The sequence below is a fragment of the Octopus bimaculoides genome, chromosome 23 (genome assembly GCF_046866305.1).
Source record: "Octopus bimaculoides isolate indiv1 chromosome 23, ASM4686630v1, whole genome shotgun sequence".
In the NCBI taxonomy this organism is placed as follows: domain Eukaryota; kingdom Metazoa; phylum Mollusca; class Cephalopoda; order Octopoda; family Octopodidae; genus Octopus; species Octopus bimaculoides.
The window spans coordinates 35,841,755-35,858,278 of record NC_142950.1 but is presented as its reverse complement, the minus strand read 5'-3'; the positions used below and the strand labels follow the sequence as shown (position 1 = coordinate 35,858,278).

The following is a 16,524-nucleotide window of genomic DNA, read 5'->3' as shown; positions in this document are numbered from 1 at the left end:
AAACTGCCCAGCAACGAATTCTTCTGCAATTTTAGAACTTATAAATTTAGCTTCATAAGACGCTAACGTTAAATTAATCTTTTCTACTCTAGGCACAAGGCCCGAAATTTTGGGGTAGGGGCCAGTCGATTAGATCGACCTCAGTATGCAACTGGTACTTAATTTATCAATCCCGAAAGACTGAAAAGCAAAGTCGACCTCGGTGGCATTTGAACTCAGAACGTAAAGACAGACGAAATACCTATTTCGTTATTGCCCACAAGGGGCTAAACATAGAGGGAACAAACAAGAACAGACGAACGGGTTAAGTCGAATACATCGACCCCAGTGCGTAACTGGTACTTAATTTATCGACCCCGAAAGGATGAAAGGCAAAGTCGACCTCGGTGGCATTTGAACTCAGAACGTAAAGACAGACGAAATACCGCTAAGCATTTCGCCCGGCATGCTAACGATTCTCCCAGCTCGCCGCCTATAATAGCAAAACCTTATGGCTATTTGCTGGAAACTTTCGACAGATCTCACCTACAGTTCTCCTTCATACTATCGAAATAAACATCGTTCCTTTTCCTTGTTTATAATAAAATAAAGGCTCAGGGTGAATTTATGTGCGTTTTTTTAATTTTCTTATCAGGAATGTGTTGTAAGTTAATTCAAAAACCAAGTCTTCGACGTCTCAACAGTGCTAATAATAACAATATATAAAAATAAAACAATCAGAGTATTATTGTTCAGTCTACTCCAATCATGTTAATGCTTCTGTAATGGTCCATTAGTCGTTATTCACCGTCATACATCATCATACATCATTAGTCTTCAGAGATACCAAAAAAAAAAAAAAAAAAAAAAAAAAGAAAAGAACAATAAGGATAGAATACAGCAATTCTCAGAGCTTCTTCCGTTCTTCGTTTTTCAATTTACGTATCTGGCCTGCTATTTTTAAAAAATCTAACTTATCTATCCTAGCTGAGCCATCTGTCGGAGAGTTAAATTGATATCAACATATTTGACGTTGGGAGCATTAAAAGGCTAAGTATAAAAATAATGCAGCAACGGAAAAGAAAACAACATGGAGGTTCTCTTCCTTTTCACATAATATTACAAGTAAGGGAAATAACTATGAACATGTTTCGGTTTCCTTAAGACCTCATCATCGAAACAGATTCTTCGTTGTACTTGACGAAGTAGTGATAAGTAGTCAATAAGTAAATGGTTTGGTTTAGAAAAATAGAATTTATATACATCTTTTGAAATCTAGGAATTTACTTGTAGTTAGAGGTCTTCTCATTTTCTTGAGAAAATGAAGGTGCGTGAGCAAGTGTTTAGGGCGTTGTACTCAGTTTCCATGGAGTACAACTGACCAAAGCCGCAGCACTCCACCTGGACGGGACGCCAGTCCGTCACAGTGTTACTCATTTACAGCTGAGTGGGATACATTGACATGAAATGAGGCGTTTTGCTTGAGAGTACAACGCACCGCCTAGGTCGGGAACCGAAACCACGATCGCAAGATCCTGAGTACAACACCCTAATCGTTAGACCACGTTCCCTTATTCTATTGATATTCTATATCAGTGATTCCCAACGCAGGACATATGCCCCATCGGTGGGGCCAGGGAAAATTGCGGTGGAGTCCAATTCTTTTCTTTTTTTAGTGGGGCATGGAATTGTGAAAATCTTTCTTTTCCTTTATTCAATAAAGTACTATTTTTTGTTTGTACTCACTACTTACTAAAAGAGTTACCGGTAGATTCTTTTATATTAAATAATTGTGATAAGATATAAAAAAATAAAGTTTTTTTCCAACTACTGGTGGGGTATTCATTTTTCTGAAATTATATATTATTTTTCTGAAATTATATATTATTATAGTTATATTCGGATCTGAAGGAAAATACGTTCGGAAATACTGTTCTATATGACAGATCTTTCCGATGGTTACATTAAATTGTCATGGCTAAAGATAGAGTTGGGTGAAGGTCACTGTCTAAATAAAGATGACTTGTTGCACAGATTTAAATTAGAATTGTTACATGTATAGGGCTAAATTTAAAAATTACCACATGTTGTATATATTTAAGATAAAGAATTATTACACGTATACACTTAATTTAAACGGCTTTTAATGTATGGTTTTAATGTATGGTTTTAATGTATGGTTTCTAATTTTAAAATTACTGCAAGTATTCAAGAATGACCACATGCATGGGTTTAGAGTTAAAGAGTTGTTATATGTATGAATTTTAGATTAGATTTATGCCAACACAAACCCTATATAATGTTACCTAAAAGTAAGTATTCGCTGGGAATGAAACCCGGCTCTGTCTTTCTGTAAATGCAATGGAGCGTGTCATCGTACTTCTGATTGACTTTCATCTATAGATCATCTTTGTAGGCATATACACTCGATGAAAAATCAACAACACTGCATTGAGCATCGATATGTGCTCTCTTGGTTGAGATCAATGCAGTGCACCAGAAAAAGCAGCAGTTGCATCGGTCATATTTTATGAAATGCTGGCATGGGTCGCCGACTTCGATTGGAGCAAGAAACCTGCAGTAGTTGCTTCCAGGATGGCGAATCGGCCACATTCTATATTCTATCACGAACATATAAGAGACTGAAGCAATCGCAGCCTCAAGTGATACTTGTATTTACTGTGAAGATGTAGAGTGGATCACATGTGGCAGAGAGAATGTTTGTGGAACATACGGTGAATAAAAAGTGCGGAGGATTAGATAAAGAAATTGATATGGATAAATATTTGCCCATATATATATATATATATATATATATATATATATATATATATATATATATATATATATATATATATATATATACATATGTATGTATATATTCAGATGAATATGGTACTTAAGCTGAGACACCAGAATTTAGTACGGTATTATCCATACAATTTCAGGATTGCTTTGCAAATTGATGTAATGATTGCATTGTTCAATTATATGGAGTTACTTGAAACGATCGTACTGCATTACCTCTGGATATCCTTGTTGCTTATTTTGATATATATATATTTGTATATACATATATATATATGTGCGTGTGTGTGTGTGTGTGTGTGTGTGTGTGTGTGTGTGTGTGTGTGTGTGATAATATATATTATCATAAATAAAAGTCTGTAAAATCAAGTGTAAATTCAATCAGAAAATCTTTTCATAAAGTGAGCTTAAAGCAAAGCCCGTTCATGTTTAAATGAATTATTTACCGTGTAAAGTGTAGAGTGGTCCATCAAATGACGTTAATCTAAGTTAAGCCAGTATTTAATGCCTTGTCATGTTTAATGCCAAATAATTTATATATATGAATGTGTTTATTGTTTCAGAATGTAAATAGTGGTTAATAGTTGATGCCTTAAGTGTAGAGTTGGATTTAAAATCAACATTTGTAGAATGATAAATAAATTCACTAACTACAGTCCGTAAAGGTTGTATATGAAGTCGTCGTCGTACACAGTCGATATTATTGGTTTACAGAACGTTTTATAATCCGCCAATTTTTTCAATCTCTTCCATCTGCATCTGGGTCTTCTCGTTGTTGTCGTCTTCCTCCATGATGGTGTTGTAGTTGATCTCGTCGGCCACACCCTTGATGTTCCATATATTAAGTGTGCCGTCAAAAGATCCCGTGAATAGCTTGTTATCAACTACCTGTGTCGCGGGGGCAGAAAGAAGACAAGAAATATTATCAATGAAATATTTGTTGAGGGCAAATATACGAAATCGGTTTCGGGAAGGAATCGAGTAATAAATAGAATAAACATATGGCAGTCAATATGAGTATTTAAATATGTAAACGAATGCATTAAATAATTAGGCGTGAATATTAATTATGTAATTGCGAGTATTAGCTATGATAATGCTCATGTTATTTTTCTAGTATTAGAAGCACAAATAATAGAAGTTTCGACCGAGATTCGGCATTGCACTGCAGTGATGGTCCCACATTTTTCTTTTCTGTTGAAGAGCATAGGCTCGAAACGTAAAAGACTTACTCATTTTTCCCGAGCGTTAAACTAATACACCTGCTTGTTGTTTATACACTTGTCTTCGTCTTTTGTTTTTCTGTAAATTTCAACTATTTATATATTTACATACACACACATACATACACAAATACGCATATATGTATGTATGTAGACGTGTATGTATGTATGTATGTATGTATGTATGTATGTATTATGCATGTATGTGTGTGTGTGTGTGTGTGTGTGTGTGTGTGTGTGTGTGTGTGTGTATGCATTGTTTTCATCAGCCGGATTATATCTACTCAACTTTTAGTGTATCTGGATTGTTTGTTGTAAAACGGGGCTAAACGAAGTACATATATACGATATATTGTTACTCATACAGATATCTATAAAATGAACTATATATCCACATACCTATGATAGTGATGGTATGCTTGACAGGATCTATTCATCATTAGGTTGGCAAACGAGAGAAGCTGAGTCCGTTTTCGTGTATAATTAGGTCAAAAGCATATCTAACGCTTGAAACAACGGCTTACAATAAGACAGTGTAGTTATTAATCGATGAGAGATATTATTTTGTGTATTTTTCATAGCAGTAGATAAGGGACTAGTCTAGGCATGTTCCAACCGTAAATATAGAAAAACGTATATCTAAGGTTGAAGTAAAAAATATAGATTGTTTAAAAATTAACTTATTATCGGCGATGTACTTATGTAATAATTATTTATGACAAATGGCGAAATTATGAACCATTACCGATCGGAACCTCATGGGAATTTAGAGACAACCTGCTAAGGTGCATATCATACTCTCTACACCAGGGTCTGATTATGAACATACTCTCTGAACAGAATTATGAATCACCTTTCCATGCGGAGGCGCGTGGCTTAGTGGTTAGCGTGTTAGACTCATGATCGTAAGATTGTGGTTTCGGTTTCTGGGCCGGACTGTGTGTTGTGTTCTTGAGCGAGACTCTTCATTTTATGTTACTTCAGTTCGCTAAGCTGGTAAAAGCAAGTAATCTTGCGTCCAAGGGGGAAATATCTGCGCCTTAGAAACCAGGAAACCGACCCTGTGTGCCTTTATGACTCGAGAAGGATACTCTTTCAATGTAGAAACATTCTAGACTAGCTTAGTGAGACATTTAACGAACGTGTGTATGTGTATGTGTGTATGTGCGTGCATTTATACATGCATTTATCTATGTATGTACGTATGCACGTGGCTGTGTGGTAAGAAGCCTGCTTCCGAACCACATGGTTCCGGGTTCAGTCCCAGTTTGTGTATGAAATACAAAATATGTCTATATGTACACATGCAAAACGAGAGAAAGCAAAAACCGGAGACTTTCAGACGATAAATATTTAAGTATAAATGCATAGATATTTATACAGACAGAGACAAATTACACAGAATACAAACGTATTCTGTGTAATCTATGCTTTTAATCTATGCTCTTAATCTATGTTCTAAAATGCGGAGGTTGTGGTGGAGACTACATCGGTCAAACAAGCTTAACTTTGAGGGATAGACTTACGGTGCACAGACAGCAAATCCGGACCCCATAACTAGGAAAATTTCCGTTAGCCAGCACCTAGACCAATGCTCCGTAGACAAAAACCCTAAATACCATATCTTTCCTCTCTATCAATGCACTGGAAACACTTCAACCCGATTCCATTTAAATAAGGAAAACTGATTAAAAAATATAAACCACGACTGAATATCTTTTAGAAAGAAGAAAAAACAGTAAAAAGAAGAGTAAAAAAACACTCAATTTCAACATAAAAACTCCAGGAAGAATTGAATAAAATTCTTTTCTTTTCTACTCTAGGTATAAGGTCCGAAATTTTGGGGGAGCGGGCGAGGGCAGTCGATTAGATCGACCCCAGTACGCAACTGGTACTTAATTTATCGACCCCGAAAGGATGACAGGCAAAGTCAACCTCGGCGGAATTTGAACTCAGAACGTAAAGACAGACGAAAGAATGAAATAAAATTACGTCAGAGCAATGTAAGAAATTGGTCAAAACCTGTTGACTGAAGTCATTAAAAATGCGCTCAAGTTATTAAAAATAAAGGAATTTATTAATATATTGTTGGGGATTGTAAAAAATTTCTGGCAAAATTTTGATATATTGAATTTTATGGCATGCGTTATCTAATTTTGTCCACCTTATATTTTTCAAATAAACATTTTTTCCATTATAAATTATTTAGCTATTAATCACTTCCTACAAAATTTATGGTAAACAATGAACACACTTTAAAGTATAAACAGTAAAAGTTCCATTCGGAAAAATGAAGTAGATATCTAAGTATCTTCATTTTTCATTTTCATTCTCTTAGGCCACTACTGTATATATATATATATATATATATATATATATATATATATATATATAGATAGATAGATAGATAGATAGATAGATAGATAGATAGATATAGTGAGAATCTACAAAAAACAAAAGACGAAGACGGGTGTGTAAACAACAAACAGATGTATAACAAGCAGGTGTGTTACTTTGACGCTCGGGAAGTGAGAAAGTGTTTTACGTTTCGAACCTACGCTCTTCGACAGAAAGGAACACAGAAATAAACAGGGAGAGAAAATAGAAAAAGGTTTAGGGCTAGCGATCTAATGTATATATATATATATATATATATATATATATATATATATATATATATATATATATATATATATATATATATATATATATATAAGTTAACAGAATGAGATAAAAAATCCAAAGCTGTGACTAGTTTTCAGAACATTTATAAAGAGAAGGTCTTATAGCTGTTTCCGAGATATTTTACAAATCCCTTTATCAGAGACGGTGCAAGAAAATGTTTAAGTAATAGTTATTATAGAGAAGATATTTTTTTTTTCCGTGAAAGTTAGAGGCTGGGAAGTCAACCAACTAAGGGATAGTATGTATCCAATATACTGCTTGTTATTGCGTGGCAATTTCGCAATCGTCATATATGGGCGGAGGGTAAAAAGTGGTTTAGACTTAATTTATACGGCAAAAAAGAAAATGGACGGAATACAAAAATGACATACATCAACCGGTACACATTCTATTATGTTTATTTATTTTAAAACACAGGGAAGTATTATAAGAATAGATACACATGTACACCTATATATATACATCTACACATATGTATACATATACATGTATGCATATAGATCTATATCTATATATATATATCTATACATATACGTGTACATATACATGTATGTGTATACATATACATCTCTCTCTCTCTCTCTCTCTCTCTCTCTCTCTCTCTCTCTCTCTCCTCTCTCTCTCTCTCTCTCTCTCTCTCTCTCTCTCTCTCTCTGTATATATATATATATATATATATATATATACACACACCATTAAAGTGAAAGTATCTGTCATTACAGTATCGAAATGTGATTGTTTCAGTTAGTGGAATAGTTTCAGTTTTAAAGTGAAAGTATTTGACATGAGTGTTTTTGTTTCACTTTTGACACGTAATACTTAAATAGTGGAGGAGATATTATGTTGCCGTGGGCTCGAACTCTGCAAGAAGTTAAAAATTTTTTTTGACTAAAACACAACCGGAACCCTAAGTAAGACATGTGTAAAATTTGAATGAAATTGGTTGTGTAGTTCTCGAGTTTTAGGGAAACACACAGACAGACAGACAGACAGACACACATTCTCATTTTTATATATATAGATGTATGAATATCTGTTTGTGTATCTTATTGTCTGTGCCCCCCCCCCGCTTGACAATCGGTGTTGGTGTGTTTGCGTCCCCGTAACTTAGAGGCTCGGGCAAAAGGGATCGATAGAATAAGTACCAGGTTCTAAAAAAAAAGAAGAAGCACCGGGGTTAATACATTCGAGTAAAAATTCATCAAGGCGGTGCTGCAGCATGGCCGCAGTCTACTGACTGAAGCAAGTAAAAAGATAGCAGATCCTGACTGAATTGCGATGGTATGAACCAGTCGAGGCAGGCGACAGATGTGTGGCGGGTGTTCTTTTCGAAACTATAAAGGAATAACATGCGAATAATGGCGAAAGCAATCAGCTGGAATCGATATTCGTGCAAAGCATCTCTGATGCAATGAGTGGATAGCTATCGTGTGTGCGCGCGTGTGTGTGTGTGTGTGTGTGTGTGTGTGTGTGTGTGTGTGTGTGTGTGTGTGTTAACTATAATGTCAGACCGAACAATAGAAGAAATGCTGCAAGTTATTTCATGTCGACTATTTACTTAATCTATATATATATATATATACATGCATATATGTATGTATATATATATATATATATTTGTGTGTGTGTGTGTGTGTGTGTGTGTGTGTGTGTGATATTAGTCTCTCACTTTACCGATTATGTCGATTTTGTTTCACAGCGATACAGCTTCCGAATTAGTCAGTAGTTTTTATCTGAAGTAGTGGTTATTCGGACTTCCATGTTCAAAAGCCAATGAAGATACACACGCACTTTATCGTGGCGGCGCTGGTATTCTTTTTGTGCAAGGCTCTCACATATATAATTCCGTGCCTATAGACTGACTCAATGAAAGCAATAACGCATAGGTCAACATAGAGATAAGGTCAACTTTCTTTGTATGCAAATATGTTTGCCCATTGTCCGCCGCCTCTACATGGCAGTTGGAAGTCTTCGTTTCTGTTGATATCAAAGGTGAGAGGAGCGGGTTGTGAGGAGCGTGGAATTTACATGGGGCATGAGTACTTTTGTTCAGAGTGAAGTCTGGGGGAAAAAAATACTTGCAAAATCGATGTAAATCCTAACCATCCCTAGCAAAAGCAAAATCCCTAGAAATATGGAATTTACATGATGCAATTCTAGATCTCTTATCTCAAGAGATACCAGAACAAAATTAGTTTTAGATTAGTTGTACTAAAAAAAAGCAAAGAAGAAAAAGAAAACTGAAGTATTACGTATCTTTATATAATTAGGCTCTAAAGGTCACATTAACTGTTTATGAGATCTTTGTAAAATGTGGTTGTTGCTAGGGCTAAGTAAATTAGAATTATGTGTAACACAGGTTAATATCATTGTTATGGGTATTAGTACAATTACAAAAAGTAAGGGAGAAAACGAGTCACCTTGGAAGATACCCCTTTTAATATTAACTTCTCCAAGGGATACATTACTTGAGTACAATTTGGTTTTCCACTCTTTCATGCTATGCATAAAAAAATTTGTGATGTTGCCAGCAATACCAAACATCTGCAGGCATTCAACGACCCAAGAATGAGGCATTATATCATATGCCTTCTTAAAGTCAATCCAAGCCATAGACGTGTTTGTATGATGTTTTTTACAATGCCACAAAACTGTTTTATCGATGACCAGGTGATCCTTGGTACCCCGAGAACTCTCCCTAGATCCTTTTGCACATTTATCGAGGTCAAATTGCATTCTGATGTCATCACTGAATTGTTTAACAATTGCTAGTAAGAGAGCTTTAAATCATCCATGTAAAAGAGATGATTTATATTTTTATTAAACATTTTATTGCCATATTGTACATCCTCGAACAATTTCGAGAGAGTTATTAAAGCCAGACAAAAGAGGTGTGGTGATAATGAGTCACCCTGGAAAATGCCACATGAAATTCTTACATTCCCAGCATTCAGCGATTCATTGTCACTCTTCAAAGTCAGTGTGGTTCTCCATGATCTCATACTTAAAGACACAAAGTCTCACAGAGTCTTCTTCTTCTTCTTCTTCTTCTTCTTCTTCTTCTTCTTCTTCTTCTTCTTCTTCTTCTTCTTCTTCTTCTTCTTCTTCTTCTTCTTCTTCTTCTTCTTCTTCTTCTTCTTCTTCTTCTTCTTCTTCTTTAGAGCGCCGGACGAAATGCTTAGCGGTATTTCGCCCGTCGTTACGTTCTGAGTTCAAATTCCGCTGAGATCGACAATCCCTTTTATCCTTTCAGGATCGATAAAATAAGTACCAGTTGAACACTGGGGTCGATGTAATCGACTTACTCCATCCCCCTAAATTGCTGGCCTTGTGCCAAAATCGGAAACTATAGTTATTAAGGCGGTGAGCTGGCAGAATCGTTAGTACGCCGGGCATAAATGCCTAGCAGTATTTCGTCCATCTTTATGTTCTGAGTTCAAATCTCACCGAGCTCGACTTTGCTCTTCATCCTTTCAAGCGTTGGTATTGTTTTGTTAAAAAAAGCGAGGAAACTATATGTGACGTAACAGAGTCTAAAGATCATATAACTGGGCATAAACGCTGATGACTAATCTTTCTTCATCCAATTGATCTAGCAAGCGGGGCCTCATGTCAATGAGGGGCGGGGCGCATTGACGCCGTCGAGAAGCAGTCACCAAGACGGCGCGCATTCTCTCCCGATGACCCTATACACTTGCTGGCTTCCGGTATGTGGAGTTCTCGTGCAAGTTGTTTGCAAAACATCTAAGTACCAGTTAGATATGATCGCCACATCCTTGCACCAAATTTGAAACCATTATTGTATAAGTGACGATATACTGTTTTTTTAAATATATAATAACGAAATTAAGATTCAGCCAAGTTATCATTTTTTAAGAGGGTATAGTTAAACGTATTTCATTACGTGACACACAGCGTTGTCATTGCTTTGTTAAAAAAAGCGAGGAAACTATATGTGACATAACAGGGTTCAAAGATCATTTAACTGGGCATTAGCGCTGATTACTAATCTATCGATAATGATATACCGCTTGTTATTCAAAACAGTAAACTGTAAAGCATTGAAGGGAATTGCATTGCTAAGAATCCTCTTACCAATCGTGGTTTTATACCAATGTTGGAATTAAGTGCTAGTTTCTAATTTAAGCCCAAGGCCAGCAGTTTTGAGGAAAGGAGGTTAGCGGACACCACCGACACCGATACGTGACTTCTATTTTATTTCACCGACCCTGAAAGGGTGACAGGCAAAGTTCGCATCTGAGTTGAAATCCTGCTTGGTCAACCTTACTGTTCATCTTTTTGGTTATGATAAAATGAAGTACTAGTAAAGTACTGGGGTCGATGTAATCGACTTAGTTTTCTGCCTCGAAATTGCTGACCCTGTGAATGGAAATTGAGAATGGAAAGGGAAGTGGTGACCTCGAGTGAGTTTATTGAAAGCTGGGTGAATGTTGCGACCATGGCAACAGTGTGGGATGGTACCTCTTTCAGTGTAGGCAGAGCTGTAAGTCGGAGAGAATGCTTGCTCTTGGTGTTCAAGGAAATCTCGGACAGTGGGGTCCCGCTATTATCTCACGAGGTCCTCCTCTATCAGAGGAGCTATATCTCTATCATCCTCCCTACTTTTTTATACACTATTTGTATACTATCTATATGGCCCTTTTTGTAAATTATGTATATGGCCCTTTTTGTATACTATGTATATGGGTCTTCTTTTTCGGTGTATATCGTGCATACATACTTTTTTCTTCTTTCATCATTATTTCAATATATGTAAACCCCCACACTTTATGTCAGTTCTTGCATTGTCCCCTTTATTCTTCGCTCTTGTGGCAAATAAATGAAATCATCATCATCGTTATTATTATTATTATTATTATTATTATTATTATTATTATTATTATTATTATTATTATTATCATTTTACTTTCAATCTGCATTTTTGTTACAATCACTTGCCGAGACACACCTAGCATCCTAGGCTAGTGAAAGATAAGAGAAATTACAGTATGACTGACAGTTTGGGGAGGGGAAGTGTCAGGGGCAGTAGCGAAATATCTTCTTTAAATGGATAGGGTTTTTCTAAGGACGTGGGCAGTACTTGTCAGCACAATCTTTGGGATTTCTCTGACACATGGTTCTCCTGAGGTCATATCTAAATGTTTCTGGCACCCCCACCAATTTTTTTTTTATCATACGTAGGACACCTACAATAACAGGAACAGTTCTCGCTTTAAGATGCCACATCTTTTGTATTTCAATTTCTAGGTCCTTATATTTACTTAATTTGTCAAATTCCTTTACAAATATATTTTTATCAGTGGCCAACGTATACATCTATTAGTTAACAAGTATTTTCTTCCCTGTCTTTAATGACTATGTCCGGTCGATTAGCCTGGATCGTTCTGTCGGTGTTGACTGGAAAATCCCAGAGGACATAGACATTTCTATCTTCAACAACTGGCTCAGGATGATGTTCATATCAGTAAGTAGGAGTGATGATTATGTAGTATTTACATATTTTCCAATGTAAATACTGTCCTACCTTATCGTGGCGATTTTGTAATTCGTTTGGTGCCAGCACAGGACATTCCGAGTGCTCGTACAACCACTGGTATTGTAACCGTCTATTATTATTATTATTATTATTATTATTATTATTATTACTATTATTATTATTATTACTATTATTATTATTATTATTATTATTATTATTATTATTATTATTATTATTATTACTATTATTATTATTATTACTATTATTATTATTATTACTATTATTATTATTATTATTATTATTATTATTATTATTATTATTATTACTACTATTATTATTATTATTATTATTATTATTATTATTATTATTATTATTATTATTGACTTTTGCTTTGTATTTGTACTAGTTGACTCCAAGTCTCACCCAGGGACCTCAAGAGACAACAAGTTAGAAGTTCAAGCTTGTATTGTGCCTAGCGTGCCATACATTTGGTTTTGCACAAAGTATTGTTCTACAAAATGTTTAAGAAACCATAAGAAAATTATGAGTTTGTTTTAAAACTTGAGATTACATAGACAGTATTTTACGTAGGATATGGGCAGTTCCCATGAGCACTATCTTTTGAATTTCTGCCATTTTGGGACTTCCTGAGCTAGGTAGCAATCAGCCCCTTTTGCTATCATTCCCAGGGCACCTATAACAACAGGTATTGTTTTAGTCTTCAGGTTTCACATTTTGCCAATTTCTATTTCAAGATCTTTATTCTTGCTCAGTTTTTGGTAGGTCTTGACAGATGATACATTTATGGATATATTTACATTTATTATTATTATTATTATTATTATTATTATTATTATTACTATTATTATTATTATTATTATTATTATTATTATTATACGCTAAATATGTGTTTTTCTATGTACCTGTTGTTTGCGTCAAAGAAGTGGCAAAGCGAGAGAAAGAGACAGGGAGCAAGTAAGAGTGAGATAGAGTGAGAGAGAAAGGGGGAGTGAGAGAGAAAGGGAAAGTGAGAGAGAAAGGGAGAGTGAGTATATAAGTAGATATATATTCTTACATAGAGATTAGATTTTCTCTTTTTTTAGATACAAATTACATATTTTATTTAATTTATCACCTCCTTCATATTGCACTTTATTAATATTATAATTTAATCTTCAATCTCTATTTATTTACCCTTCGTTAACCTGCTTATATTTGTATAATATATCTTACCCATTACAAACCTGTTACTCCCCCCTATGCCTAGACATATAACATTACTAAACATAAATAGTAATCATTCAGTCTGCTGTGATGATTCAAACAACTAACACATAATATTTCTAAGGGTTTATTCATTCCTTCTCTGAAGTGATTATCTCAGAAATATTATTTTAATATTTTTTAAATTTCACTTTGCTTAATTGAAACAGCTGTAAGAGATAACGATCGATTTTTCTCTGATAGTAAACTCTTATCAACTTCAATATCTCCCGTTCTTTATGTTGTTTGTTGTGTTTTCCATTTGTGTCTTTCGTTGTTCGAAAGGATAATTCATGTTCCATGTACTCGTGCTTCGTACTTTTTTGTTGTACACGTTTCGTGACGTCCTGTGTCCTCATATGCATATATAAATACGTATAGATAAAGTATGTACATATACGTATGTATATATGCATATATATATATATATATATATATATATATATATATATATATATATATATATATATATATATATATATATATATATATATATATATATATATATCTATATATATATATATATATATATATATATATATATATATATATATATATGCATATATATATATATATATATATATATATATATATATATATATATATATATATATATATATATATATATATATATATATATATATATATATATATATATATATATGTATATATATATATATATATATATATATATATATATATATATATATATATGTATATATATATATATATATATATGTATATATATATATATATATATATATATATATATATATATATGTATATGTAAATATATAAAAACAAAAAGATAAAGAGAGCAAAGGTAAGGTTCGAGAAGTATTTTATGGATAGAGTCTTACAGCTGTTTCTGGGAAGGTCCAGTACTTCCCTTCACCGGAGACAGAAAAAATAAAGTAATCTATTATTATAACCATAGGCGGATATTTTTAGTATGAAGTGGTAAAGAATGTGATGTGCTGAAAAAAGAGAGAACAGTACTTGAAGTGTAGTTTCATTCCAGTGGTAAATATCCGTGTAGAAATCCATGCAAAGTAACCCTTGTGTGAATAATCCGGACTTGACTTGGCCATTCTTCAAGTAAACAAGCAAAAATCCATCGCAATATGGAATATATGTACCTCTGCTATCTATGCTATATCAACTTTCGCTCCAACATAAATTTCCGGATTATTCACACAAGGGTTACTTTGCACGGATTTCTACACGGATATTTACCACTGGAATGAAACTACACTTCAAGTACTGTTCTCTCTTTTTTCAGCACATCACACTCTTTACCACTTCATACTAAAAATATCCGCCTATGGTTATAATAATAGATTACTTTATTTTTTCTGTCTCCGATGAAGGGAAGTACTGGACCTTCCCAGAAACAGCTGTAAGACTCTATCCATAAAATACTTCTCCAACCTCACCTTTGCTCTCTTTATCTTTTTGTTTTTATATATTTACATATACACACGCTAATACACGACTTATAATCCCCAATCCTGTTCATACAACGACTGGGGCAAAACTAGTCGGTATACAGCACTTACTCGGTATTACCTGTATCCTCCTGGGTTTGGTTAAATCCAATACCCTCCTCAACCTTATATATACACACACACACACACACACATATATATATATATATATATATATATATATATATATATATATATATATTATCATATGATTGAACGCTACGCACCCTTTTCCAAGTATATATATATGTGTGTGTGTGTATGTGTGTGTGTGTATGTGTGTGTGTGTATGTGTGTGTGTGTGTATGTGTGTGTGTGTATGTGTGTGTGTTTATTATACATACATTAATTATACATGCGTATGCGTATCTATATCTGTATGTGTGTGAGTGCGTATGTATGTGTATACATGTACAAGAAATGTTAAAGAATACAATAGCATTAAAAGAACTACAAATGCATTTTAAGACTGGAAGAATTAACTTTTAGCATGCTGCCTTTTTATTTTCAAATGACAAAAGACGTTCCAGCTGTGACCATCTTGCCTTTTAATTAAATATTGTATCTAAGAATGCATTATCCAACATGTTCTACACTTTTAAAGACAGTACGATGCGATTTGAGGGAGATTTGGCTTCTATTTCTAGCAGGTCGAGCAACCAGCAGAAACTCTCTAAGCTGGTTCTTGGTGACGTCATTGCTGGTTGTGGTGATGGTGGTGATGGGAGGATAATGATGATGGCGGAATCTTTTTCTGTGATGTTTTTATTTTGTATTTTAATCTTATTTTTATTTTGTATTTTAATTAATCTTATTTTTCTCATATGAGTTCCTATAAATATTCAACATAACTTTTTATCGAAGACACGTCCAATGAGTTGGTTTTTTTATCAATCCGGTCCTTCTTTGAGGCCTTTAAGATCCCAGACGCGTAGCGATCCATCGTAAGAGCCGGAGAACAACTTCTGGTCAACGATCTAACTGGCAGTGAAGGAAAGAGCGTGTTTTTATTCCACAACGACAGAAAAGGGTGCAAGTGAGAGGAGAAAATGAAAAGAGAAGAAAGAGAGAAAAGAAAAAGAAGAATAAGAATTAGAAATTCGTGAATTTGTGTCAGAAAAACATGGAACAAAGCATTTAACAGTTTCGACAAGCGCATAAAAGCAAAATGTAAAAAGCATACATAGATCATATATATATATATATATATATATATATATATAAATACATATACATAGATATGATTATATATACACACACAGGTAAGTGGACAAACGAATGAAAAAGTACTCAACACATTAAGTAAGAGTTACATGTATTATTTGAAACAATTTGATTTGGCTTGTTCAACCTTAGATTACAGAATGGAGAAATAAAGGAAGTCCAAGATGGCCACTGGAAAGTGGGATACCGCCTTGACGAATTGTAGCTCACTTTCCAGTAGCCATTTTGGACTTGCTGTATTTTTCAGTTTGGTAATCTATATTTGAACGTGCCGGGTTTCTGTTAGACACTTGCGAAACTTTAAGTCACTTGGAACCGAATCAAACTATTTTAAATAATAATAATAATAATGTATATA

At 34.1% G+C, this 16,524-nt stretch overlaps 1 protein-coding gene across 4 annotated transcripts in view; it reads right to left on the bottom strand.

Annotated features, from left to right (window-relative positions):
- Positions 1-674: 674 nt before the first annotated feature.
- LOC106878315 (WD repeat-containing protein 86) overlaps positions 675-16,524 on the bottom strand; it is a 42,676-nt gene continuing 26,826 nt past the window's right edge. The window contains exons 5-6 of one of the 4 annotated variants that reach the window (XR_001410487.3): positions 3,439-3,675; positions 675-814 (exon numbers count right to left, since the gene is read on the bottom strand). Coding sequence is in view for 3 of the 4 variants with exons in the window: in XM_014927504.3 (XP_014782990.1) it covers positions 3,508-3,675 (168 nt within the window). In the remaining variant the exon portion in view is untranslated. Of the gene's footprint in view, positions 815-3,119; positions 3,676-15,692; positions 15,924-16,524 lie in introns of those variants that run through there. The other 3 variants (XM_014927504.3, XM_014927505.3, XM_089340434.1) reach the window with 3 other exon arrangements.